Below are 25,960 nucleotides of genomic sequence, written 5' to 3'. Positions count from 1 at the left end.
TGGCTTCTCTCGCCTACTTGGAGCTTTTGGGATTCATCCAGGTGGCTGTGTGTGTCAGCAGTGCGTCCCTTCCCATTGTGTGCATAGGCCACAGCTTGTTTATCAGTCACCTTCTGTTTTGTTTCCAGTTCTGGGTCATTACAAATAATACCGCCATAAATATTTGTGCATAGGTGTTTGTGTAAACATTAGCTTTCAACTTTCTTGGATAAATTCCTAAGGGTTGCATTTCTGGGCAATATGGGAGCTGGGTACTTAACTTTGAAAGAAACCACCAAACTTTTCCACCGTGGCTGTTGCATCCGCATTACTACCAGCAACGTATGAAAGTTCTGGTGGCTTAAATCCTTGCCCACACTTGGTATTGTCATTAAGAAAGATTTAGCCATTCTAACAAGTGTGCAGTGGCATCTCAGTGTCGTTTTTATTTGCGTTTCCCTAATTTAATTACAACTAATGATGCTGAGCATGGGTTCATGTATTTATTTGCCATCCATGCATCTGTTTTGGTCAAGTGTCCATATCTTCTACCCATTTCTTGATTAGGTTGTTTCTCTTCTCATTGAATTTTGAGAGTTCTTTATGTATTCTGAATACAAGTCGTTTTCCAGATATATGATTTTCAAATATTTCTCCCATGTTGTGGATTATCTTTGCATTCTCTTAAGATTGTCTTTTGCAGAGCAGAGTTTTTCATTTGATGAAGTCCAATTTATCTTTTGTTTTTCTCTCATGGTGTCTAAGTTCACAGGTTTACCACTCATGTTTTCCTCCAGAAGTTTTATACTTTTATGTTTTATATTTAAGTGTATGATTCACTTTTATTAACTTTACCAGGCCTGATGGATGAGTCAGCTTGTTGCATACAGACACCTGTTCCAGCACCATTTGTGGAACAGACTCACCTTTCTCCATTGAATTGCCGTCACACCTTTATCAAAACTCAGTTGACCATTTTTGTGTGTATCTATTTATGGGCTCTCTATTCTACTCTACTGATCTATTTTCAATTCTTTCACCATTACCACACTGTCTTGAATAGGGTAACTTTATATTAAGTCTCGAAATCACATAGTATGTCCTCCAGTTTTTAAAATCCTGTTTCAAAATTGCTTTGGCTATTCTATTTCCTTTGCTTCCCCATATAAAAATTTATATGGCATTCTTATTTCTTTCTTTATTGAATTATAGTTGATTACAATATTGTGTTAGTTTCAGGTGTACAGCAAAGTGATTCAGTTTTATATATATATATATATATATATTTCAGATTATTTTCCATTATAGGCTTTTACAAGATATTGAATATAGTTCCCTGTGGTATACAGTAAATTCTTGTTGCTTACCTGTTTTATATATGGTAGTGTGTATCTGTTGACATTGTTATTTCTTTTTTAAAAAAATTAATTAATTTTATTTTATTTATTATTTTTGGCTGCATTGGGTCTTCGTTGCTGTGCACAGGCTTTCCTCTGTTGTGGTGAGCGAGGGCTACTCTTCGTGGCGGTGCGCAGGCTTCTCATTGCAGTGGCTTCTCTTGTTGTGGAGCACGGGCTCTAGGCGCGTGGGCTTCAGTAGTTGCAGCACGGGGGCTCAGTAGTTGTGGCTTGCGGGCTCTAGAGTGCAGGCTCAGTAGCTTAGTAGTTGTGGTGCACGGGCTTAGTTGCTCCGCGGCATGTGGGATCTTCCCGGACCAGGGCTCGAACCCATGTCCTCTGCATTGGTAGGCGGATTCTTAACCACTGTGCCACCAGGGAAGCCCGACATTGTTATTTCTTTAAAAAACATCCTGGTGGTATTTTTATTTGGATTTACACTGCATCTGTAGATAAGTATGAGAACTGACACCTTCATGGTATTGAGTCTCCTAATCCATGAACATGGCATACTTCTCCATTTATTTGATTTCTTTCACCACTCTTGTATGTTTGGCATACAGATGTTGCAAATATTTTGTTAGTTTTATCTTAAGTAATTTTTGGTGCAGTTGTAAATGATACTTACAGTTTTTTGAATTTCACTCGTTTATTACTTGTACAAAGAAATAACACTGATGTTTGTATATAGACCTATATCCTGCAATCTTGCTAAACTTGCTTATTAGTTCTAAGGAGCTTTTTTGTAGATTCCTTGGGATTTTCTACATAGACAATCATATCATCTGCAAATAGAGACAATTTTTAGTTCTTTCCAATTTTTTTTTTCTTGTTTTATTGCACTGGTTAGGACTCCTAATACAATGTTGCATAAGAGTGGTTAAGAGTGGACATCTATGCTTTGTTCCCAATCCTAGAGGAAAAGCTTTCAGTCTTTCACCATTAAGTATGATGCTAACTGGACTTCCCTGGTGGCGCAGTGGTTTAGACTCCGCGTTCCCAATGCAGGGGGCCAGGGTTCACTAAGTATGATGCTAACTGTAAGTTTTTTGTAGGTGTCCTTTATAAGATGAAGAAAGTTTCCTTTCATTCTAGTTTGTTGGGAGTGTTTATCAATAATAGAGATTAAATTTAGTTAAATGTTTTTACTGCATCTATTGACATAATTGTGTGTTTTTTTCTTTTTTAGCCTTTTAATATGGTAAATTACATTTTGACTGTTGAACCAGTCTAGCATTTCTGAGATAAACCTCATTTGGTTGTGATATATTATCTTTTTTAGATATTGCTGGATTTAATTTGCTAAAATTTTATTAAGGACATTTGTGTCTATTTTGTTGTGGACCTTTTCATGGAGGGGTATTGATCTATAGATTTTTCTTTTTCCTTTCTTTCTGTCTTTCTTTCTTTCTTTTTTTGTAATGAGTGTCTGGTTTTTGTGTCATGATAATTCTGACCTTGGAAGATAGATTTGGAAGTATTACCTTTTCTTCTATTTTTTGGAGGAGATTGTGTAAAATTTGTATTATTTTTTTCTCTAAATGTTTAGTAGAATTTCCTAATGAAAGCATCTGGATATAGAGTTTTATTTGTTGGAAGTTTTTAAACTATGGATTGAATTATTCAATAGTTACTTGTAACTATTTATTCAATTGTAATAGAGCATTCAGATTACCTATTTCCTCTTCAGCGAGTATTGCTAGTTTTTGTATTTCAGGGAATTGGTCATTTCATCTGAGTTATCATATTTATGGTTGAGGAGTAGGTTATAGTATTCTTTTATTATCTTTTAATATCTGTAGTGATTTTCCCTCTTTCATTACTGATTTTGGTAATCTGTGTCTTCTCTCTTTGTTTCTTGGTCAGCCTGGCTAGCAGATTGTTAATGTCATTGCTCTTTTCTAAGAATCAGCTTGTATTGATTTTTTTCTCTATTGTTTTTCTGTTTCATTTCTTCTCCTATCTTGATTATATGCTTTGTTCTGCTTGCTTTGAATTTCATTGCTCATCTTTTTATAGTTTCTTAAGGTGGAAATGTAATACTGATTTGAGAACTTCCTTATTTTTTAAAATAAGCATTTTAAAGCTCAGAATTTCCCTCTAAGCATAGCTTTAGCTGCGTTCAAAAATTTTTGTTTTATTGTATTTTAATTTTTATTCAGTTCAAAAATCTTTTCTAATTTCCCTTGAGACTATCTCTGTGACCCATGGATTATTTAGAAGTGTTGTTTAATTTCCAAATATTTGATGATTTTCCAGATATCTTTCTGTTGTTGATTTCTAGTTTAAGTCCATTTATGGCCAGATAACATACTTTATATGATGTCTATTCTTTAAAATTTGTTAAGGTTGGTTTTAAAGCTCAGAATGTAATATATTTTGGTGAATCTTCCATATGTGCCTGAAAAGAGTACGTTTTCTGCTGTTATTGGGTGGAGGGTTCTATAGATTGTCAAGTTGATCGATAGTGTTGTTTAAGACTTCTATATTCTTGCTGATTTTCTGTTTACTTAGCATATCAATCACTGAAAGAGAAGTGCTGAAGTCTTCAAGTGTAATTATGGATTTGTCTATTTTGTCCTTCAGTTCTAACACTTCTTGCTTCATGTGTTTTGTTAGGTGGATACACATTAAGGATTACTGCATCTCATCAGTGAACTGACTTTTTTTTATCATCGGTTAATTCCCTCTTCGTACTTGTTAATATTCTTTGTCCTGAAGTTTACTTTGTGTAATAGTAATATGTCCACTTTTTCTTTCCTTTGATTTGTGTTTGCATGGTATATCTTTTTTTCATTCTTTTATTTTAAACTATTCTATATCATTATATTTAAAATGGGTTTCTTGTATACAGCATAAAGTTGGGGTTTTTTAATCCAATTTGACAATCTCTAGCTTTTTTATCCGATTTGACAATCTCTAGCTTTCAGCAGGTACGTTTAGGCTATTTACATTTAATGTAATTAATGATGTGGTTGGATTTTTTCCCCAGTTTCATTGAGATATAATTGACGTACATCACTGTATACGTTGAAGGTGTGCAGAATAATGGTTTGACTTACAAGTATTGTGAAATGATTGCTGCGATAAGTTTAGTTAGCATCCATCATGTCATATAGATACAGTAAAAGGGTAAAGCAGAAAAAGAAAAAAGTTTTTATCACTGTGATGAGAACTCAGCATTTACTCCTAACAACTTTCATGTACATATATGTATATCATATAGCAGTGGTAACTACAGTCATCATGTTGTACATTATACCCGTAGTACTTATTTATCATGTAACTGGAAGTGTGTACCTTTTGACCACCTTTCTCCAATTTTGCTCCCATCTGCAACCTCTGGTAACCACAACTCTGATCTCTTTTTCTTGGAGGTTTTCTGTTTTTGTTTTTGTTTTTAGATTCTGTGTGTAAGTGAGATCATACAGTATTTGTCCTTCTCTGTGTGACTTATTTCACTTAGCACGTCCATCTATGTTGTCACAAATGTTAGGGTATCCTTTTTTTTATCGCTGAATAATATTTCATTGTATATGTATGTGTGTGTATGTGTATAGATATAGATATATAGATGACATAGATATGGTTGGATTTAAGTCTATCATTTCATGACTTGTTTTCTGTTTGTCTCCTCCATTGTTTGCTCCTATGTTTCCAATTTCCTGAATTATTTTGGATTGTTTGAGGTTTTTTAGGTGTTCCATCTTAATTTATCCACTGGATTTTGACTCTCTATCAATTTTTAGTGGGTTCTTAGGGACTTACAGCCTAAATTTTTGTAGTATACTGACATACCTAAACTGTCATAGCCTAAGTAGAATTAATATTTTACAACCTCAAGAAAGCGTAGATGCTTTCAACGCGTAGCTTCCTTTATCTTCCTTACTTCGTGGTATAGTTGCCACATGTATTATGTCTATACACACTGAAGAAACACCACCAAAAAAAGTTATAATTTTTACTTTAACAGTTATACATGTTTTTAAACTTATCATTGGAAGCTGTCAAGGAATTTGGTAAAAGAATTCAAAATTTATTACTAATTTTAAAAAAACCTCAGCAAATATAGAATGGAAAAAAAACTTCCTTATCGTGATGAAGAGTACTTATCAGAAATTAACAAGCAGTCTTCATTTCCCTATCGAGAAATGATGTGCTTGCAGTGCTGTGATGGCCAGAACAGAGCAAGCCCACTGCAGTCTGTCTCTTTCGCTGATTAACACTCAAAACCCTGGTCAAGCACCCACTTTTTTCTCTTTGGGTTCTTCCCTTCGTCTTTGTCCCTAGAGCCCCCAAGATGCCACTTTGCCAGCAGGGACAGTGTCTTCATCTTTGCCTTTCATCTCTCCTTCATGTCCTCTTTGCTCTCTCCTCCTGTTTCACAAAGGTCATGGCTTCTTGAATACACCAAGTGTATTTTCCTGAAATTGCATTATGTTATTTGTAGAAGATAATTTTCAGATCTCTCCTTTTCCTCTGAGTGTGAATTTGTCAGGTCAAGAGGAGTAGGGAAGATACTCCAGGCAAAGGACAAACATAAGTCAGCGCATCAGGCAAGGCTGGAAGGGCCTTGTTGGGGGGAGGTGACCAGACCGGGCCTGGAGAGTGACGAGCTGGCATGTGGATTATGGACTGGACATGACATCTGAGGTCCGGGGGCTGAATGCGTAATGAGAGCTTGGACATGGCCACAGAGAACAGGGTCTTCTGACTGATCTGACACATTGAAGTTGGGCCAAAAAGCTTTGGCCTCAGATATTTTCTCATGTCAAGTTCCTAGGCCGGGTGAACATTTTCAGAGTCGCCTCTGTGTGAGATGGCAGAGAAGAGGGAGGTCTGGAGGTGATGCAAAGATGAAAGGAATAGAAGGAGGGAGAGAGGGGAGAAGGGAGAGAAAGTGGGGAGAAGGGAAGGAGGAAGGGGGCTGGGGAGCTGGGCAAAGCAGCCCAGAGCTCTTCCCCAGAACCGTGACCTTGTGGGTGGACTTCCCCTCTGCAGGGGGGCTCGCAAGCCCTGGGAAATCCTGGCATCGTTCCCCAAAGGCTACGAAGTGATCATGGAGCATCTCCTGCAGAGGCTGACTCCACAGCAGAAGTCAAGGGGCCAGGAGCCCAGCTGCAGAACAGAGATCTCTCCGCTGATTGTACGAGGGCCCGAGGAGGGGGCCGGGGGCTGGGAGGAGGCGCCCTGGTGCCCATCCTAGGCTGACCTGAGCTCTCGGGCTGCTGCCTTTTACAGAGGAGGTTGAATGTCCTCACGGCAGAGTCTCGGGAGGGGTGGGAGGGAGGGTTCTCCCCAGGACTCTGCCTTGTAGGGAAACAGAAGGACTGGCTTCTAGTTCTCCTGGGTGGGATCTGGTGAGACCAGCACCCCCGCCCCCCTGACCTCTCAAGGGTGGCGAGAGAAGAGAACCACCAGCGCAGTTACAAGAGCACTTTAAACGGATAACAGCCCAGACGTCGCCCTCTGCTTTCCTGGCTCACGCTGACTTAGCCTCCACGCTCAGGGGCGTGGGGTTCCCGGCCAGCCGGACCCAGTGGCTGCTTGTGGTCAGAGGCTGCCTGGCGTCAGGGCCCGAGGGTTGGAGATGTAGGTGGCGATGGCCCCGCCTTCCTCCCACTGCAGGCCGCCAGGGCCCTCCACGAGCTGCTGCTGGAGCCTAGCCGGAGGATGGAGGCGCAGGCCTTCTTCCCCGCCCTGTTCACAGCCCTGCTGTTCCGGATCCCCCTCCTCATGGTGGAAGGGGCCACAGAGGCCGCCCAGGAGCAGCACCACGTGACCCAGTGGATGGACCCCATCAGGTACCCTGGGCCTCGGCCGGGGCTGCGAGGAACGGTGCTCCGGGGCCGTCTCTCAGGGCCCTTGTCCGTCACCCCCCGCCCCCCGGCGCCCGACCCGGCCCCTTCTCCCCTCTGCCGGGCCCGGCTGTGCTCCCCACGCATCCTTCAACAGCTCTTGCTGGGCTTTTTAGAAAAGACTCTTTCTTGAGTCTGGCTTTCTGGGCTGACGCAGGAATCCCGTCCCACCGTGAAATCAGTGCAGCAGGTGACACAGTGCACCTGCGTCCGTAGACCTGGGCCCCGCCCCGTGCCTTCACAGCCTCCCGTGTCCCCTGGGTGCCACGTCTGTCTTGGCCTTGGGTGCCTCGTTTGTGAAATGTCGCCGGGTCTCTGAGGGCGGTCCCGTCACCAGCAGGCCGCGGCCGTGAGGTTGGGTGGACAAGCAGGTCACAGGTGAGGGAGAGGACGACCTCCCCTCTGCTCTCTGTCCCCCTCCCCCCAGCTCCACCGTGGAGGCCCTGAAGACCTTGATGAGGAGCACGGGGTACAGCGACCACGTATCTTATGTTCAGAAACTGGGTGGCTGGGAGCTGCTCACCAGGCCTGAAAGATACCACGAGGGTGTGGCTCTGCTGGCCAGGTGAGACTGGGCCGCACCTGGCTGGGGACCCACATGTCCTGGGGCCCCTCCACACTCAGGCCTGACCCTGGGCGCTGTGCTCCCCCCGCAGGGCCATGGTCATCAAGAACTGCTGGCACATCTGCCCCGTCTTCAGCCTCACCGTCAGGATCCTCCAGGAACGGGACCAAGAGAATCACTTGACGGCCCTCATGTTCATCACCGAGGTGAGCGGCTGGTGGGCAGGTGAGGGCGGCCCCTCCGGGGACAGTCACTCCAGGAGGCCGCAGCCTCACATCGGGCCGGGGGACATAACTCAGGACACCTGGTCGGTTATCTGGAGTCACAGGCCTTGAGTTTACCTGGTGTGATTGAATCTCGGCCTGACTTTATGGGACAACACGGCTGCTCCCTGCAGCCACCTCCGCCTTTTAAAGTCACTCTCGGGACCTCCCTGGTGGTGCAGTGGTTAAGACTCTGTGCTTCCAGTGCAGGGGGCCTGGGTCAGGGAACTAGATCTCACATGCATGCCGCAACTAAGAGTTTGCATGCCACAACTAAGGGGCAGGTGAGCTGCAAGTAAGACCCGGTGCAACCAAATAAAAAAAATTCAATGAAATAAAAAACATAAACAAATAAAATAAAGTCACTCTCTGCTCAGCTCCACTGATTAGCTCAACGTATTTCAGCCACCTGGCAGAAAAAAAGGCATAAAAAGTTTAGAAAAAAATGGAAAAGAATCTTAAAAAATTACAAAACCATGAATAATCGTGATGCCTGCAGGAAACCACTTTTTGGTCTGAGTGGAGGGGGCGTGTGTGTGCTTATGTGGTTGAAATCATTCTCTCTTCATATTCTGTATCCTGTTCTCTTTAAGCACCTTCTACGTCATTACGTGGTGTTTTTGGTAAACATAAATTTTAATGGGGATGTAATATTTCATCACAAAGATGTTTTATAATTGGACATTCAGTTTCTAATTTTACACTATTATAAATAACACTGTAATGAATATCTGTCTGTGAAAGACTTTGCCCATATTCCAGATTATTTCCTTAAATACTGAATATAATAAGTGAAGGCTTCGTTCAAAAAATATGAATGTCTTCTATAACTTTTGAGACTGATGCCAAATTACTTTCCGGTAAAGTTGTACCAATTTATATTGATACTTCCGCCGGCAGCGTTCAAAAGGAGTTTCAGGATTTCTGACTCACCACAGCTTTAAATAAGCTCCTTTTAAAATTTCAAGCCACCTGATTTTTTTGTAATAGGAGTGGATTACTTTTGAAATAGCAGAGAGAGAAGATTATACACTGCTAATCCTAGAATACAAACAGATATTATCCTAGTGTGTAGCGGTGTGTCTTTGTGTAGGTTCCAGGGCATTGGTGTCTTGTCTGAGGGTGCCTCCACCTTGAACCAAGAGCTAATGTGTGCCCGTCGGGGAGGGGTGCTGATCCATGCATTCAGGGACGTATGTTGTGTTGGCAGAACTCCTGCTAAGGATGTAGGCCCAGAACCCTGACCAGAAGGGGACTCCTAGCTCAGTGACTGGCAAGCATTAGTGCACCTAATTTCTGTGGGGAAGCTGCTTCCATGCAGATTCCTGGGCCCTGTCTGCAGAGACCTGGACTCCACGGCCCTCAGGGAAGGCCCAGAGTCTTCATTTTCTGGAAATACCCCAGGGGTTGTTGTCCAAGTAGTCCTTGGACCCAGCTTTGAGAACCAGTACAAGGCACATGCTGGGTGGCAGGGGGGCCACCCTGGATGGAGGCTGCTCTCTTGAGGGCAGGAGTTCTGGACTCTGGCTGCATCTTAGAATCCTCTGGGGAGCTTTGAAAAACGCTGATGCCAGACCACCACTTCACCCCTCTCCCCGCTCCCTGCCTGTATGTTCTCTTTGAATTGGTCTGGGATGGGGTACAGGTATCAGTTTGAGAAGTTCCCAAGTTTAAAGCTGTCTTCGAAAAACACAGCTAGGATTGAGAACCTCTCTAGAATTTCCCAAAAATGTGTAATATCCGTTGAAAACAGTGGGAATGGGCCTTCACTCATCTGCCACCCTTTTTGGACTTTCAGGCTGAGAAGGGGGAAGGGAGGGGTCAGCATGCTGGGGAAAAGGCTGGACCCCCACAGGTTAGGGGTATGGACGGACCTCATTCCCAGCAATTAAAGGGAGACCCAGTTGATTGTAAGCTCGAAAACCAGTGGGGAGATTTAGGTACCAGCTAAGAGAGTGGATCGAGGTCTTTGAAAGAGAGTGAATGGCTGTGGAACTTTCTAATACTTCACAGCATTTTGCACCTGCCCTGTTTGTTGTTTGGTTATCCTCATCCGTTGCCCGGGCAGGATCACAGTAGAAATATGTAAAACCGTCAGGGCCGCGAGCTTTTGTTCAGGGTTCTTAGAGAACAGGATGCTCAGTTATTTTAGTTCTCCCTGTAACTCTGTGAAAAAGGTGTTATTACCTCTATTTTGCAGAGGATGAAACTGAGGTTCAAAGAATCTAAGAAACTTGCTCGGCTAGTAAGTCCAGGGGGGTGTGGGTCTGCGTGGCCGCCAGTTGGAGATGGTGGGAAGTGCCGAGCTGTCCACAAAATCATCTCCGTCATCAGGACCACACGTGGGGACGTAGATACGCATACATCACACGTGCACGCACGCAGAGCAGGCCCATAGTGGTTAAACGCTTCTGATTAGCTTTTGTCTTCTTCAGTTTTATTTTAAATAACAAATGTACACATGTAAGTCACATAAATATGTGAATAAAATCATCTTTGCTATTTTCTTTTAACTGTAGCCTTTCTTCTTTCCCATTTTTGCCTCTGCTTCTGACCACGCCAGTCCTGTACCCACGCATCTCATACGTGAACAACCAAATATGCCCTCCTTCCATATACACATATCTCTATGCACATCGGTGCATTTCTTAGTTTTATCCCCCGCAGTTCCCCTTGTCAAAGATGCCTCAGAAGACTTGCAGGATGGAGGGGCGACTTCTGGCATCCTAGCACGGGACGTGACCCTTCAGCTGAGCGTTGGCCTCTTTAAGCCCTTCTTCCAAATCCTGAAGAGCGTATCTTTACTCACGAGCAAGAACCTGGAGGCAAGGTCGTTGAGGACTTTTCCTCCCGACCCATGGTTGCTGACCCTCTTCGTGCCCTCGTGCAGCTGCTGCAGTCCCCGGTCGTGGCGGCCGTCGTGGACGAGGTCACGGTCAGGACTCTGGCCAGCTGGTTCCAGTGCGAGGAGCTGGCCTCTGTGAAGCTGCTCCTGCGGGCGGTGGAGATCCTCGCGAGGCACGAGCACACGGTGAGCCGGCCGGGCGGTGGGCGGGACCCCAGGAGACCTGGAGGCCCAGAGTGCCCAGTTGTGGACGGGGTGGGCTGGGCCCCGCCCCACCCCCCACCCCCCACCGGTGGGCCCCACCCTCAGGATCAGACCGAGGAAGTCCTCGTAAAGCCAGCCGCTGAGGACAGGGGTCGGGCCCTGAGCCCTCGCTGCTCCCACCCCGCCCAGGGAGGGAAGGAGGAGACTTTCCTGAGCCAGCCCCGGGGTCGCCCCAGCCAGCTGGGTCTCCTGGAGTCGGGCGTGCTTACCAGGGATGAGGAGGAGGTGCAGATGGGGCCTTGGGTGGAGGTGGTGGTGCGGGGCTGTCCTCTGTCATCTCCCTTCCCCACGAGGACAGGGGAGCTGCCTGACGCCTTCCGGGGAGGCCCCTCTGCCGGCACCACCTCCGCCGCTGCCCCAGGTCCAGGGCAGAAGGGGGTGTGCCGGCACCGCCGTCGTGCACGGGGTGCAAGCCGGTGGTAGCGCTGTCCCCCTACCGCCCGGCCCTGCAGGGGAAGCACCTCCGGGCCCTGCAGCCCTACGTGCTCAACTGCTGCTACTCCGCGGATGGCGGCATCGTGGCCGAGACCCTCCAGGTGCTGCGGGGCCTGGTGAAGCAGCTGAGCTGGCAGCACGCTGCCGCCTTCCTCATCCAGCTTGTCTTCACGCTCGGGCCCTTCCTGGAGGAGGTGAGTCCCCTGAGTGAGGGGGGTGAGTCCGCCTCCCTCCTGGGGTGTCGGTCGAGTAAGGGAGCTGCCAGAACCGCCTCCGAGGCCCTCCGGCTGGAAGGTGGAACCTGCTGTGGTGCTGCCGGCCGCGTCTCCTGGCCGGGGGATGGTCCAGGGGGCACTGGCAGAGTCGTGACGCCACGGGGCCAGGGCACATCGTCGGGGGCCTGCGGATGGTGGGGGGCTCGGGGCTGCGGCCCCGGGAGGCGGGGCGCACAGCTGCGTGCCCCACGCATGCGCGTGCGCGTGCGTGCGCGTGCGTGTGTTTTCGCCCAGGAGGCGGAGAGTCTGCGCCTGACGGCCTTTGAGATCTACGGGGCCCTCCTGGCCAAGCTCAGCAGGCGGGTCCTTGTCTTCCCCTTGAGGCACCAGGTCCTCAACCTGCTCGTCCTCCTGGCGCTCCACCTGGAGGATGTGAACGTCAGCGTGGCTCAGGTGAGAGGCCGTGGGGCGGGGGTGGGGGGATGCTAACCGGATGTGGGCGAGCACTGGGGGAGGGGCCGAAGGAGGCTCCCGTCTCTGACCTCGGAGGGCAGCACCTAGAGGCTCGGGGTGACCCGACGCGTGCACCGGGCTTTTCTGCAGCCCCGGCTGGCCACCAGCGCACAGTGGAAAGCTGTGGGTGTGACACTGCCTTTCCCAGGAGTGGCCCCGTGGTTCCCGGCCCCGGGCACCACTGGCCTTCTCGCCAAGCCACTCTCTGCCCTTTGCCACTGACCAGAGACGGGCTCCCAGGGCGGGGAGGCCCCCACTGGAGGCGGCACAGCGTCCAGAACAGAGAGGGCCCGGAACTGGTCCGTGTTCTGCAGTGGGTGGCCAGGCTCTGAGCCCGGGAGCCTTGGGCGTGTGAACTGCAGCTGAGAAGTGCCGACGCCGGCTTGCACACACCCGGCTCCTTTGCCCGGCGAGGCTCAGACGGGTGTGTGTAAGGATGCGCTGAACCAGCAGCTGAGCCGGGACGTTATCTTTGTGTGTGTGTTGGGGGGTCCCTCCCAGGGAACTCGGCGTGGACGTTTCTGGCAGAGCCGACCCTGATGAGAGGCGTGACCACCCACTTGGAGGATCCAGACTTCAGGGAAATCTCTTCTCTGAGAAACTGTTTTGGGGGCTGCGTGGGTCTCCGTACAGTAACATAGCAACTGGGAAAATCATTACCACCCTGATTTTTCAACTTTTTATTGGTAGGAGAAAGGGTGCAGGTACAGCCAAAGGACGGCCCGGCTTTCCTCCCACCCTGGGTCCCTCGGGGTTCGCTGAGTCCCGTGCCCCCAGGGCTCACCTCACCGCTCTCTGTCTCCTCTCTCCGTGCCCCTCGGGGCCTCCTCCTTGCCCTGCCCTGTAACTCCTTGCACTGAGCCTCCCTGTCTCTCCAGATTGCCCGGTCCGCCCTCTGCCGTACGGCCACCTTGATGGGCTGGTCAAAGCTCAAAGCGATATTTGCCGAGAAGGACGTCTGGACCATCCTCAGAGCCCTGGTAAGTCGCGGCTCGCGCAGCGCCTGCTCCTGGGCAGGAGGCCGGGGGACCCGGCCGTGTGGGTCTTCTTCCTGCGGCTTCTGGGTCTGCAGTGGTACGGTGATGAGATGCCCACTGACCATCCACTCTGCGCCCAGCACCTACATGCGGCTCCTGCCCGCCCGCCCCCCATTGCTTCCTGTCTGAGTTGGGGAGCTAGGCACACAAGTGGATCATTTTGGAATAGTCAAGTAAAGGCTGAAAGAGAGGAATGTACTTCGTAGTGCAAGGGAGGGGCGCTCAGCCCAGTCTGGGAGTTGAAGGAAGGCTTCCTGCAGAGGTGTCATCTGGGGGGAGTGGTGAGTGGAAGGCGAGGTAACGCTGCGGCAAAGGGCTGGGCTCGGGAGTGCAGGTGAGGTGCTGCCCTACAGGGGGGTGTGAAGCAGTGCAGCAGGGCTCTCACTCTGTCCCCGGGACCTGGTTCACGTCATCTGATAGGATTTGATAATGGGAAAAAAGGGCGGAGAGCCCAGCATGTGGGGAGCTACAAGTGGCTTGGAATCATTAAAGCAGGAGCAGAAAACTCAAATGCCTCCGGGCCACACAGGGAACATCAACCAGAGAAGCAGGCCAGGTGGGTCTGGAGGGCTGGGGATCGTGGTCCAGCTCCGGCCGTGCTTCTCAGCCTCGTTAGAGCACGTGTTCGCTAACAGCCCCTTACCGTCCTGAAGTGAAACGTGTGGGTAATATCGCTGCCTATGCAGACTCCCAAAGTAAAGAGATATAAAACCCTAGCTCCAGAGGAGAAACGAAAGTACTTTTTCATAGAATGTAACATAACATGACGTGATAACATGGCCGGATGTGACCGTGATATAAGCACGGCCGTGCCCGGCCCAGCGCCTCTAGGAGACGTGGCGTGGGGCCTCCTGGCCGCGGATGGACCTGCTACAAATGCAGGTCGTGTGTTGGGGACGCAAATAGTGACCCAGCAAGTGTTGCCGCTGGTGACGTGACTTCCAAAGTGATGGACGGTTTCTGGCGCAGTTCTGAAAATGTGAATTACAGTCTTGCTTTGATCTATATTGTAGCTGCGTCCCTAGAAAATCCAGTGTGTATCTGAACCATAAAAAGTACTCTGTGTATCTATGAAAGACAGTCAAGTTCTGGGCACAGACGATTAGAAATAAGGTTGTGATTGCACAGGTATCAATGGGACATGGGGCGCTGTGTCCTTCCCCTCACCCTCTCAACAGCTCCATCCGTCCCTCTGGGGACGCCACAGTCCCCAGCCGAGAAGGCTGAGAGCCGCTGACTGCGTCGGTGAGAGAACGTGGGCTCAGGGTCGCTACATCTTCCACTTCGCTGTAGGAAGTGGAAATCCTGATTTTAGGTGCGATTTCCCACGTTTATATTGGCAACTAATTTAGAACGTTTGAAACTCTGGGCGGAGCAGACAGAAACACCTGCGGGCTGGCTCGGCTCACGGCTGCCCGGGTGCCGTCCTGGTACAGGACCACAGAGCAGGACGCAGGAGGCTGGGTCGTACCGTTTGGTGGAGGTTGGGACACAAGAGCAGGACTTGACGCTGTGGGAAACGGGGAGCCATCGAAGCGCTATGCAAGGGGGTCACGTGGTCGAATGGCCGCGCGTTTTTGACAGATCGCCTGGCGGCAGGTCGGAGGATAAGTTCCCGGGACAGGACTGGGTCTGGGCCGGGGGCCAGGGAGAGGTGATGGGGTCGTGGAGACGAAGACGTGGGGGGGTTAGCCAGTCTTGGAGGCTGATTTGATGTGGAGCGTGCAGGTAAGGGTGGACCCCCGGGCTCCTAGCACAGGTGAGGCTGAGGGGAGAATCCAGACGGAGGAGCGGGTGTGGAGGGGACGCCAGTGGCTCGACTTGTACACGTGGAGTCAGTAAGGCTGTGGGGTCTGTCCCACTGGACGTCAGGCACGGGTCACTGACGCAGGGAGAGCGGGCTGGGCCGTGGGCAGGGACGTGCACGTGAGCGGCAGGTGCAAAAGCTGCAGCCCCGAGCCTGGCCCCGCACGCACGTGGTCGGCATCCGGGTTCCAGGACCCAGCGAGAGTCTAGGAAGGAAGCTCCGGCGGGGGCAGGAGGGGGACGAGAAGACAGGAGCGGCGTCACGGCCACCCGAGAGGAGAGGCTGCAGGAAGTGATGGTGACCGTAGCATGAGCGTAGGAGGAGAGACGCGGGGGGGGCCCGTTGGGTTTGGACCACAGGGGATGCTGTGACCTTCGCAGGCGCAGGGTCAGTGGGGGGCGCGGTGGAGGGAGGGGCCCAGGGAGCGGAACCCAGGGGTTTCTTGGGCCGGCTCAGCTTCACCACACCCTCAACCAGTGCCGTCCCACCTTAGTCGGTTTGGGATGTAGGGTTTCCAGTTAGGGTTTTTATTTGAAGAAAAGGCTCTACTGCCAAGAAAATCTGCAAAACCATGGATGTAGCCTCCTTGTTTAAGAACTTGGATGCAGAGTGAAAAAGAGCGTCGGGTGTGGCCAGGAAGGAAAAGCAGGAGACGGGGTCGGGGCTGGTGGTCTTTGCAAAGGGAAGGCGCGTCATCCTCGGAACCTTCAAGGGAGGAGCACGGATAAACACAGAGGTGGGCGCCTTCCCAGGCGTGGAAGGAAGGGAGTAAGACGCTTAACTGCGCACGGCACCGCAGGGCCCTGTTTAAACAGTGGTGTAGACGCCGTGGGTTCTCTTGCCGCCTGAGGCAGGTGACCTGGAGACTGAAGATTTTAAGCCGAGGAGTAAATAAACGATATAGAGACAATGGGACTGGAGGGGAAAATGTGTTAGCCGGAGATTGGGGTGATTCTGTGTGAGTCTCATGCCTCCTCCAGGGAAAGAGGTCGCCGGGGCTCCACCGGTCCGGGAAGCCTTCACAGAGTAGGTCAATCCTTAGGAGCCGGGCGGGAGGGGATGCAGGTTAGAATGTTGTCACAGATGTTACACCGAGAGGATGACTCCAGTGTAGTCTCAAGACTGTCGGGGGCTGGGGGGAAGGGGGCGGGGCCCCAGAACCAGCAGTGGGCACCTTGCCCACGCCGGCGCCTCTTCCTACAGCTGAAACGGGAGGAAGGCAAAGCCCTGTGGGTCCTGAAGCAGAGTGTGATGCTTTTCAGGAGCCCGCAGGCCCCCATCCGCCAGGCAGCCGTGTGGTTTGCAGGTATGGTGGGCCTTCCCTCTTCCTGGAGCCACCGCGTCCCTGTCCTGGGGTCCTTCAGACAGCCCGAGGAGCCGGGACAGCGGGCAGACAGGGCCTGGGGTCGTGACCTTGGAGGGCGGAGGACTGTCTGCCCCTGACCCCCACCCCCCGTAGGAAGCTCCTGCCTGGGCTAAGCCCGTCCGTACTGGTGGCTGGGCGGGGAGGCTGAGAGACTGGAGGGCTCAGCTCGATCAGCCGAGGAAAAGCGTCTTCAAGGCAGAGGCTACCCTCCCCCTCCCCCTCCCCAGCCCCATCGGCTTGGGACCCTTCAGAGAAGCAGGGACGAGGTCCCTTCGCCTTCGGGGGAAAGTCCGGACCCGAGGCCAGTCGTGGGAGGGACAGACAAATGGAAGGCGGGAACGGCGGCGGTTTGGGGCAGAGGCACAGAGCAGGTGCAGCCGGGGCCCCGCTGGTCGTCCGTGCCCCCCGCAGGCCAGATCATCCAGACCCTGAGCGAGGAGGAGGCCAGGGAGGTGGGGGCGACCACGCAGGTCAGTGCAGCCCCACTGCACACTGCCCGTGGCTGCGAGACGTGGAGCCGGGGCTGGCGGGGTAGGCTCCGAAATGAGGGAGAATGGGCAGCCGGGCTCACAAAAATCGCCGCTGGGGAGGAGTGAGGAAGGAGCTCGTCTCCCAGGCATTAGCTTCGGGGCTCTGGTGGGGGCCCTCCCATCCCCCAAGTCGCTCGCCGCCCCTCACCCGCTGAGCTCCAGCCGTTCAGCGGCCGGCACGGTTCCTAGACCTCGTTGCGGGAGGGACACGGGCCTTTTCTCACCTGGGGGCACGCGGGGGCTCCCAGCGCCTCCCTTCCGCCCGGGTCACCACCCTGTGCCCCCGCCCATCCTTGGAGACACCCCTCCCTCCCGCCCGGCCCTCTCCCAAGCACCGCATCCCTGCCTGGCGGGGCTCCCGGTTGCTGCTGAGTCCCTGTGGCCGGAGAACGTGGCCGACAGCTGAGCTCTGGGGAGAGCAGGGCCGAGCCGGGGAGGGGAGAGCGGGCAGGACCTCCAGGGCTGGCCGGGGAGCCTCAGACTCAGCGTCTCCTGGAGCCCGGCAGGCGCGGTCCTGCTTGTGACCGGGGTGTGTGCACCCGCAGGAGGGACTCTTGCTTACATTCGGCAAGCTGTCCTGCCCCTTGCTGCACTGCACCGCGCCCCTGCCCACGCGCCCCCATCCCCCTGGCCCAGGCCCTCCTGCTCAGCGCCGCCGTGTCTGCGTGACAGCCCTGAAGCACATGCAGGAAGACCCTGACCCCGCGGTCAGCTGCCTGGCCGCGCAGACCTGCTACGTCCTGGAGGCCAAGGAGAAGGTGAAGGTCGCCACCCCCAGCCCCTGCTCCTGCTGCAGGAAGCCGAGAAAGGCCCGTTTCTGAGCCTGCGTCCCGGGCAGACAAGACGGTGGCAGCAGTGACTGCGGCTGGGGTCTTCTGAGCTCTGCTCTAGACGTGGGGGGGCGTCCCTGCAAAGCCTCTGTAATAAAGGGACAGGGACCACTGGTGGCCTAGTGGCTAGGATCCCGGGCTCTCACTGCCATGGCCTGGGTTCAGGCCCTGGTTGGGGAACTGAGATCTCATAAGCCGTGCAGCACGGTCAAAAAACAATTTTTTTTTAAAATTAAAAATAAAATAAAATAAAAGGAGAAAGAGGGAACGTCCGAGCAGGAGGTGTTTCCTTGTCTTTCCCCTGGAGCCCGTTCTGGCCCGTGGGGTAGAGCTGCCTTCTCTGCAGCGAACCTCTGGGTCCAGGCCCCTCCCAGGCCCGCCCTCCCTCAGCCAGGGCCCTGAGGCCAGAGTGCGGGGACCCTGGAACCTCAGCTTGAACTGCCAACTGGGAGCAAAGCGGTGTTGGGATACAGGGGGTGTGGGCAGGGTCCCTGGCCGTAGACCACAGAGTGCACTCTGGCTGGTTTACGCCGGAAAGTGGCTTATTGGAGGGCATCAGTCAGCTCCTGGGAGATCAGCGTTTGGATACCGCGCTCCAGGCACGAGGCGGCTCCGCACAGCACCACGGTGGCGGTCCCTTGGCTCAGCACAGCCGGCCCAGGTGCCAGCGCTCAGGCCTGGGCATGGAAAACTTGGCCACTGTCCCTCCTGCCACGCCGCCGGGTCAGCTGGGTGAGCACCCACCGTCTCCCACTACTTCTGCTGGAACCGGCCCTGCCGGGGGCCGTCCCACCATCCCGGGGCGGCTCTCCGTCCACGCAGGGCCACTGGCGGCTCCCATCGCACCCCCCCCACCTCGGAGCCGGGGTGTCACCTGTTACCCCCGACCTCAGTCAGCCGGGCCCTGGGCGCAGCTCTGGGTACAGGGACAGTGACCCCATGTCCTACAGAGCAGGGGCACCACGGCCCAAACTCTGGCCACAGCGAGGCGGACGCCGGCCTGGCTCTGGCCCCGCAGCGTCTGGCCTCTGTCACCTGCACCCGAGCCCCCGGGGACGTGTGGAGCTCCCCCTCGGTGGCCGTCTCCACCTTCCACGCCTCCCTCTCAGCAGTGGCCACGCTCCCGGGTTATCTGGGCCTGGGGAGTGGCAGGAGTCACTGTCATGGCTGCAAACAGGCCGCGGAGGCAGCATTGAAGCTCGCGCTAACCTCGGCACCGGCCGGAAGCCTCTGTCACCCGCCGCCTTTGTCACCAGCTGGCACTAGAGGCCTTTCCGGCTGCGCCTGTTTTAGGTGGCGGTGCTTTTGGGGAAAGTCACAAGACTCAGTGTACCTTCACAGTCCCTGCCTGGCCCTCCAAAGCACAATCCTGCTTTGCTACAAGCAATGACAAAGGGTGGATCGCGTTAAAACCTATCAGCAGGTCAAGTGCGTTCTCGTATAGGACCCGCCTCAGAGACAATCACACTCCTTGCCTTGCTCGAGCCAAGTTAAGGGACTCAATGGGCAGAGACCAGCCCAGGAAATGGATTCTAGGGCCCGCTTGTCCTGGGATGATCTTGGCCACATCTGTCGGCTTCTGGGCCTCAGTTCCTTTCATCTGTAAATTGAGAGGTTTGGCAAAAACGATCTTTTAAGATGCCACCCAGCCCTGGCAATGAATGGCTCGTGTCAGATTCCGAGAAGTGCAAATTTCTTGCCTGGGAAAGCCGCCTGGGAACTTATATCCTAAACAGAATTTCTCTTCTTCATCCTCGTTTGTTTTCCAAGTTTTCTATAATAAACAGTTATTGGACTTGCGCGGCGGTCCAGTGGTTAAGACTCTGCCTTCCAGGGCAGGGGGCGTGGGTTCGATCCCTGGTCGGGGAACTAAGGTCCCGCATGCTGTGGGGTGTGGCCAAAAATTTTTTTAAAAGAGGCCATAATAAGCAGTTATTACTCTTACAATCTGGAGAGAGAAATCCCACATTAAAAGAATGAAAAGCAATGTCCCTTAACTCGCTATTCCTGCCTCCCCACCCCTAAGTGCCTTGGCTTCTTCAAGACTTGAATTTGGAAAAACCACCTTTTGTGGCCAAAGTCTGCGGGCCGAGGGGGAGTGCGCTGGGTGCGGTCAGCTCCAGGCCCTCCGTCTTCTGGTTTCATCCACACCCCTCCCCGCTGGTCCGCAGCTGGCGATGCCCCGTGGTCACTTCCCGCAGTCGACCGTAGGCTCTGGCACGGAGGGCAGAATCCTATGTGAAAGATGGCCCGCGGGGAGCAAGGGTGGGGTGAGACCGGGTGGGAGGTGGCGTGGGTGGAGCTCGGTCAACCAGCCAGAAACAGCCGGGCTCAGGAGCCACTGCTGTTCCCCAGGGCAGGGAGGCTCCCGTGCCCACCGCGGGGCTGGGGGGATGCATCTCCGTCACTGGCTCAGGGTCCCCCAACTTGCCAAGCCCCTTCCTTGTGAGGACCAGGACCCTCTGGGGAGGAAGCTTCCTCCGCCCATGGCGACCCCATCGGCGCCGTCACCTGTCACCAGCCGTGGGCCCAGATCAGCAGCAGGGCCTGTGCAGGCTGACGAAGCAGCTTGCTTTGGTGTTTGGAAAACAAAGCAAAGAGAGACCCAATTGTCTTTTTAATACAGACCTCAGAAAGGAAAGCTTCAGAGGGGTCGAGGGAGGGAGGAAGGTGCAGACTGGCCCCCAGGTGGTGCTGCAGGGGTGGGGCGGGGGGAGGGGGGATGTGTGGTTTTCAAAAGGAAAAGGTAGGTTTAGATAGTTGCTGACAGCTCATCACTCGACCCGCCAGGGTTGCTGTTCTTTCTTTCTTCATTCACTCCCACTCTCCCTCTTTAAATGTTTGCTCAGCCTCTGTGGCCACAGGGCCCTGAGGGAATACAGAAAGAAACAAAATGAAGTCAGTACCCACCCACCCCCAAAGAGAGTAAATTGTATGGTATGGGAATTGCATCTCAATAAAACTGTTATGAAAATGTTTTCTTTGATAGAGCTCAACCTGACAAAGTAGAGATTTGCACGCAGAGCTAGTGCAGGGCATCGGGACCCTGAAGTGCATACAATCCTAAGTTATATGAGCGTCACCGATACCTGGAAAACGGTGGTAACGAACAGGATCTAGTGAGTTACACGCATGAGAGCAGCTCCGTTTTACAGTAACAACTCTGTGTCTTCCGGGGTGAAGAGCACGTTACAGGGTTGCTCGGCATCTCATAGACGTTTTTATGTTAAAAATGGGGCTTTTATGTTCAAAATAATGGGACGTATAGGCAGAGCACAGAGGATTTTTAAGGCAGTGGGAAAAAGAAAAGGGAATACGAGTTTTTAAGACTGAGAAGCCGTGATCTGGAAGCAAACATCACGCCTTCGGTGGAGCCGGTGGCACGTGTGACCGTTTGTGTTTCTGTCCCCTTCTCCTAAGCCACCCGGAACAGAACCGCATCTGGGGGGCAACCCGCACGGCGCCTCCCGCCCGATGGAGTGACAGGAACGGGTGTCAACCATGACTCCGCCCTTAGCAGCTGGGATGCCGGCAAGCTGCTTCCTCTGAGCTGTTTCTCATTTCAGAAAATGCAAACACCGCCTGTCACACAGGTAGTGAAAACCCGACGGACGACGCCTGGAACAGTGTCTGGAATGGAGCAGGCGCTCAGGAAGCACTGGTGTCCTTGCCTCCGTCCAGCTGCGCACCTGTCCCAGGAGGGGATGCAGGGAGGCTGGAGGGAACTCGGCTACCTCAGTGAGTAAGCCTGCTCACAGCTCACGGCCTGCGGTATTGACCCTCGTGCTGGGCCTGGCCCAGATGCCTGCCCCCGCCCCGCCACCAGCCCCTTCCCCCCACCCCTGCCCCAGGGAGGACCACCAGCTCAACATCCGCAGCCCTCAGGGTCACACCACACACCACAGACAAGGGTCATTCGCGTTTTATTTATGACAGCTTCTCAGAACACTCACATCTGGTCCGGGAACAGAAATGTACAGCATGAGGCTTAAATAACTTTCATACACTATGTACAGTCATCAGCAGACGTACAAAACATATATACACCTGTGCTACCACCCAGTGGAGGAGCTGAACCAAATGCAACCCTGCGCCCGGGCAGGGGATAGCTAGAAAAGAGCTGGTGGGCAGGGCAGGGCTTCACGGCAGGGGTCTTCTCTGACCCTCGGCTCTTCCCGGAACTGTCCCTGCTTCCCTGCAAGGCCCTCGGGACAGGAGTTCAAAGGGCTGGACTAGGGTGTGGTGCAGCTGGGAGCTCCTCTGAGCACTGGGGAAGGGGGAGTAGAACAAAGATGCCTTAGAAGAATCAGAACTTTCCCTGTCAACTCTATCTTTGCACATCAGAGGGTTGGGAAGGGTTTGGGAGCCAAAAGAGGAGGGATTGTGGGGGGCAGCAGCCAAGCCCTGGCTGCTCGGGGTGCAAAGGGACAGGTGCGCTGGGTTTGGGCCACTTGGTGGGAAGGAGCTCAGCGCTCTGGCAGGGCAGGCCCTGGCCACACAACACGGTGGTCAGCACACCGGGCGACGTGGGGATGAACGACCAGGGGGTGTGCCCGCACCCGGCCCAGACCGCTTCAGAGGATGCCCGGGAGCCAGGCCCCGCAACGGTGGGAGAGGCCAGGAAGCCCCGAGCGTACAGCAGCCCTGCCAGCGTCTCTGCCACACCGGGTGGCGTGAGCAAGTCCTGGTGACAGTCCTCCCTCCGGTGGTTTGTGCTTTAAACTCTCTCTGCCCAAGCCACCCGGGCCCTGGCGGGCAGCAGGGCCGGACCATGCCTGGACCCACAGATGGCCTCCCAAGGGGTCAAGGCGGCACCCTGACCGCCTCAAAGGCTCGGGCGTGCTGGCCTCTCTCAGCCTTCCTCTCTCCTTGGCGAGCTCCAGACTCAACTCCAGGTGCCTCGGAGGAGCCCGCCCTGCAGACGGAAGCAAACACTCGCCTGGTTAATGCTGAGAGCAGAGGCCTGCCCCAGGACCGTGCTGAGAAGGCCATGGGCAGTGGCCGGAAGATGGTCCCGTCAGGGGAGCTTGGCAGCCAGCTTTGAGAGCTTTCCCGGGGCTCAGCCCCGGAACAGGATATGGGTCAGTGGGGCTGGGATGGACCTGGGATCGAGCATTCAACAATTTGGGATGTCGGGGAAAAAGGGTGCCACTCCGGGGCCCCCAGCCCTCCAGTGTGGCCTGCCTGCAGGGCCAGCCTCAAGCCTTTGGGTGGGCACAGCAGGGCAGAAGTAGTAGGATGAGTCCCGGAATTAGGACAGGCTGCGGGCCGAGCCCTGTCGGAGCAAGGGCAAACCCTGAAGTGGGCATCCTCCGTCTCCCGCTGGGAGGAGCCTCCTGGCGGGTTCGCCCAGGCCGCCTGCCACCGGCCCCGCCTTGCGCTCAAATCACGGCCATTTTGTGCTTCCACATTGAGGATGCTTGTGCATCGGGGGGCACTGGGGGCCCCCCACCAGGTAACCAACCCATCCCCGAAGGAGCGGGCAGACTTCAGTGCTCTGGAGCACAGCTGGGAAAGGCTCCCGAGACCTCAAGTTCAGAGTCAGTGCTTCCCGCCAGGACAGCAGAGCCAGCCTGCCATGAGGTAGCTGACCCATAAGAAACAGCAGAAAACGGGCAAGGGCGCTGAGCACCTCTCGCGGGCCAAAGGGCCCATCTCGTGCAAGGACAGGCCTGCAGCCGCTGCCCAGTGGCCCCAGGCTGAGGCCTCCAGTCTTTTGTGTTTCTACAGTTTGTAAACAGTCATGCAGATTCTTTCTTACAGGAGGCAAGGTTGAAGCTTTCTGCTGAGGTGGGGGGAGGGCTGGGGCCCAAGTAGAGAATTGTACCCACTTCTGAGCGGCTGAGGGGGCTCCCGGCACCCCTGGGATGGCCCAGCAGGAGGGGTTTCCAGTCCTGAAGACACTGTCCCAGCTCTGGGCGTGTCCCTGCTGCACGTCTGCTCCCTCGATGTCGACCCCAAGTCCAGCAGGGGGCCCTCACAGCAGGATGGCTTTCTGAGCTGGGGTGCAGCTTGGAGCAGTGGGGACAGGGCGAGTTCTGCCCTGGCCACGTGGGGAGGGGCACCGAGGGGAGAGCACAGGGCCACCTCCGGAAGATCCAAAAGTCACTGCGTCCTCTGAACAGAGCTGGGGCTCCCGGCCCTCAGACTGAGTGAGGCCGGGAAGCACAAGACCAGTTAAGCATCAGAGAAAGTGTGTAAAAAAAAAAAAAAAAAGAAAGAAAAAGAATGCGGATTTAACAACATCCCGGGAGCGGGGAGTCCACAGCCCCAAGGAAAGGAGAAACTCAGTGGAGTCCATCCTCACCGCTGGCCCTACAGGGAGAGACCCTGGCCCGTGCCAGTTAAGGCTTGAACGCGTCTCCTGAATAACCAGGGAAAGACGCCGGGGGCTCTGCTTGGCCAGGGTGAGATGAAGGGGGACTGGGGAGGGGCCAGGCCGGGTGTGCCGTCCAAGCCCCTTCATGGTGGACAGTCTTCCGAGCTGCTTCCTGTGTGGTCCACCTGGGGCTCTGCGAGTGGGGACAGCGGGCAGGAGACCCCGCGGGTGAGAAGACACATGTGGCTCTGCGGGCATGGCTGGTGTAAGGCTGCCCGGGGCGGGTGCCAGGCCCCGGCGTAGGAAGGCACTGACGCGCCAAGCGGCCGGAGGCGGGGGCACTAGAGCGGCCCCCGGGTGAGGTCGGGGACGGGCCCAGGCTGCAGAGTCAAAGGGGCGCCGCCCTCCTCTGCAAAGCAAATGGGGGGGCGGCCCTGGAGGGTGGGGGGGCGGATCCCCTCCAGGACTCCTGGCCCCTAAGAGCTGAAGGAACAAGCTTGTGGGAAGAAACTTCAAGTCAGTTTCCAGGAGGCAACAGCAAAAATAAAAATAAAAAATAAATTAAATAATTGAAGTACGCTGACCATCTCCCCAAAGGAATCTTTCTAGAAGATCCACCGTGGCCCCATCAGAAAGGGACCCAAGGAATTGCTGGGGTCCACGGAGAGTGGCCACTGGTGGCCGAGGGGCTAAGGTCAGCTGCAGGGCCAGCTGCCTACACCTGGTTTCCATGGTTACCTGAGGGCTATCTTTCTGGGCTCAGAGGCAGGTGCAGTGGCCTGGCCAGAGGATGTAGGGGAGGCCTGCTGGCCAGAGGGGCACGGCGAGGGCTGCCCCACCTCCCAGACAGGCCCCCCGGGCCAAGGCTGGAGGAAGGGCGCAGCCAGCTCGGCAAGAAAACACGGGGACAGGTTGGGCGGGGGCAGGCTGCAGGGAGAGAAATGAGGGGAAACGCCCGTTGGCTTCACAGCTTAATTAACTCCCGGACCTCCCTGTCCCCAAGAGGCAGGGGAGGGAGGGGGGCAGTATCCCGTGGGAAGGTCAGGGAGAGGAAGGCGGGCAGGAGGGCCACAGCCCCTGTCCCCCGGGCGCCGCCCCGCCGGGCCCCAGCTTCCCCTCTGTGCATCCCGGCTGCTGGGCCGAGGGTCAGGCTGTCCTCTGAGCTCACTCCTAGTGGGGGCCGCTGGGTACCAGGCGCCGGGCACTCCAGAACTTCACTGTCAGGTCACTGGGTGGAGCAAGAGAGAGCTGGTCAATTCTTGAAGAGGGCACGGCTGGCCACCCCCGAATGAAGCATGGGCCAGATTCCCCAACCTGCCAGGCGGGGCTGGGGCCCAGGGGCAAGCGTTGCTTAGGCCGAGGGCGGCTGCAGCGGGGGAGGGGTGCCAGGCAGAGGGAAGGGCCTGTGGTCACCAAGGCCCCACAGGATTCTTAGCACGGGTTCTCGCCGTTGTTGCTCTTTTGTTTTGTCTTGTCCGGGCCTGAATGCTCCCCCTCTGCTCTCTGCCACCTGGCACCCCTCTCCTGGGGGTCTGTCCCCCGTCCATGCTCGGAAAGAAGAGGGGCAGGCGGGGCAATCTCGGGGCAGGCAGGATATGGGGGCAGAGAAGGGAAGAGGAGTAAAATAATCTCGTACCGTTAAGAAGCAGCTCAGATCGAAGTGGAGAAAGAGGGGAAAGGAAAGAGGGGGAGGATGAGAGAGAAGATGGGAGCAGGGAGGACGGAGGGGTGGAGAGG

General features: G+C 54.0%; 1 protein-coding gene and 1 long non-coding RNA gene across 2 annotated transcripts in view; one reads left to right on the top strand and one right to left on the bottom strand.

Moving 5' to 3' along the window:
- Positions 1-6,017: 6,017 nt before the first annotated feature.
- LOC129392006 (maestro heat-like repeat-containing protein family member 7) lies at positions 6,018-18,163 on the top strand. The gene is made up of 10 exons (XM_055083851.1): positions 6,018-6,046; positions 6,378-6,522; positions 7,005-7,180; positions 7,662-7,799; positions 7,891-8,005; positions 10,953-11,093; positions 11,624-11,800; positions 12,116-12,274; positions 13,213-13,314; positions 17,711-18,163. Exons 1-10 carry the CDS (start codon positions 6,018-6,020, stop codon positions 17,741-17,743), a joined length of 1,215 nt encoding a protein of 404 aa, XP_054939826.1. The 3' UTR covers positions 17,744-18,163.
- A 3,649-nt stretch (positions 18,164-21,812) lies between these two features.
- Positions 21,813-25,960, bottom strand: part of LOC129392041 (uncharacterized) — a 6,788-nt gene continuing 2,640 nt past the window's right edge. The window contains exon 3 of the long non-coding RNA XR_008616998.1: positions 21,813-25,451. This is a non-coding gene — a long non-coding RNA (uncharacterized lncRNA). The remainder of the gene's footprint in view (positions 25,452-25,960) is intronic.

The sequence above is a fragment of the Physeter macrocephalus genome, chromosome 4, assembly GCF_002837175.3.
Source record: "Physeter macrocephalus isolate SW-GA chromosome 4, ASM283717v5, whole genome shotgun sequence".
Lineage (NCBI taxonomy): Eukaryota > Metazoa > Chordata > Mammalia > Artiodactyla > Physeteridae > Physeter > Physeter macrocephalus.
The sequence above is the reverse complement of the archived record's forward strand: the minus strand, read 5'-3'. Positions and strand labels throughout refer to the sequence as shown.

Excerpts from the sequence above, each read along its gene's own strand:
- LOC129392006 (XM_055083851.1), top strand. The coding sequence starts at position 6,018 with ATGACATCTGAGGTCCGGGGGCTGAATGC. Across the intron at positions 7,181-7,661 it reads CAGTGGATGGACCCCATCAG|CTCCACCGTGGAGGCCCTGA; the intron begins GTACCCTGGGCC and ends CCCTCCCCCCAG. Across the intron at positions 12,275-13,212 it reads TGAACGTCAGCGTGGCTCAG|ATTGCCCGGTCCGCCCTCTG; the intron begins GTGAGAGGCCGT and ends CTGTCTCTCCAG.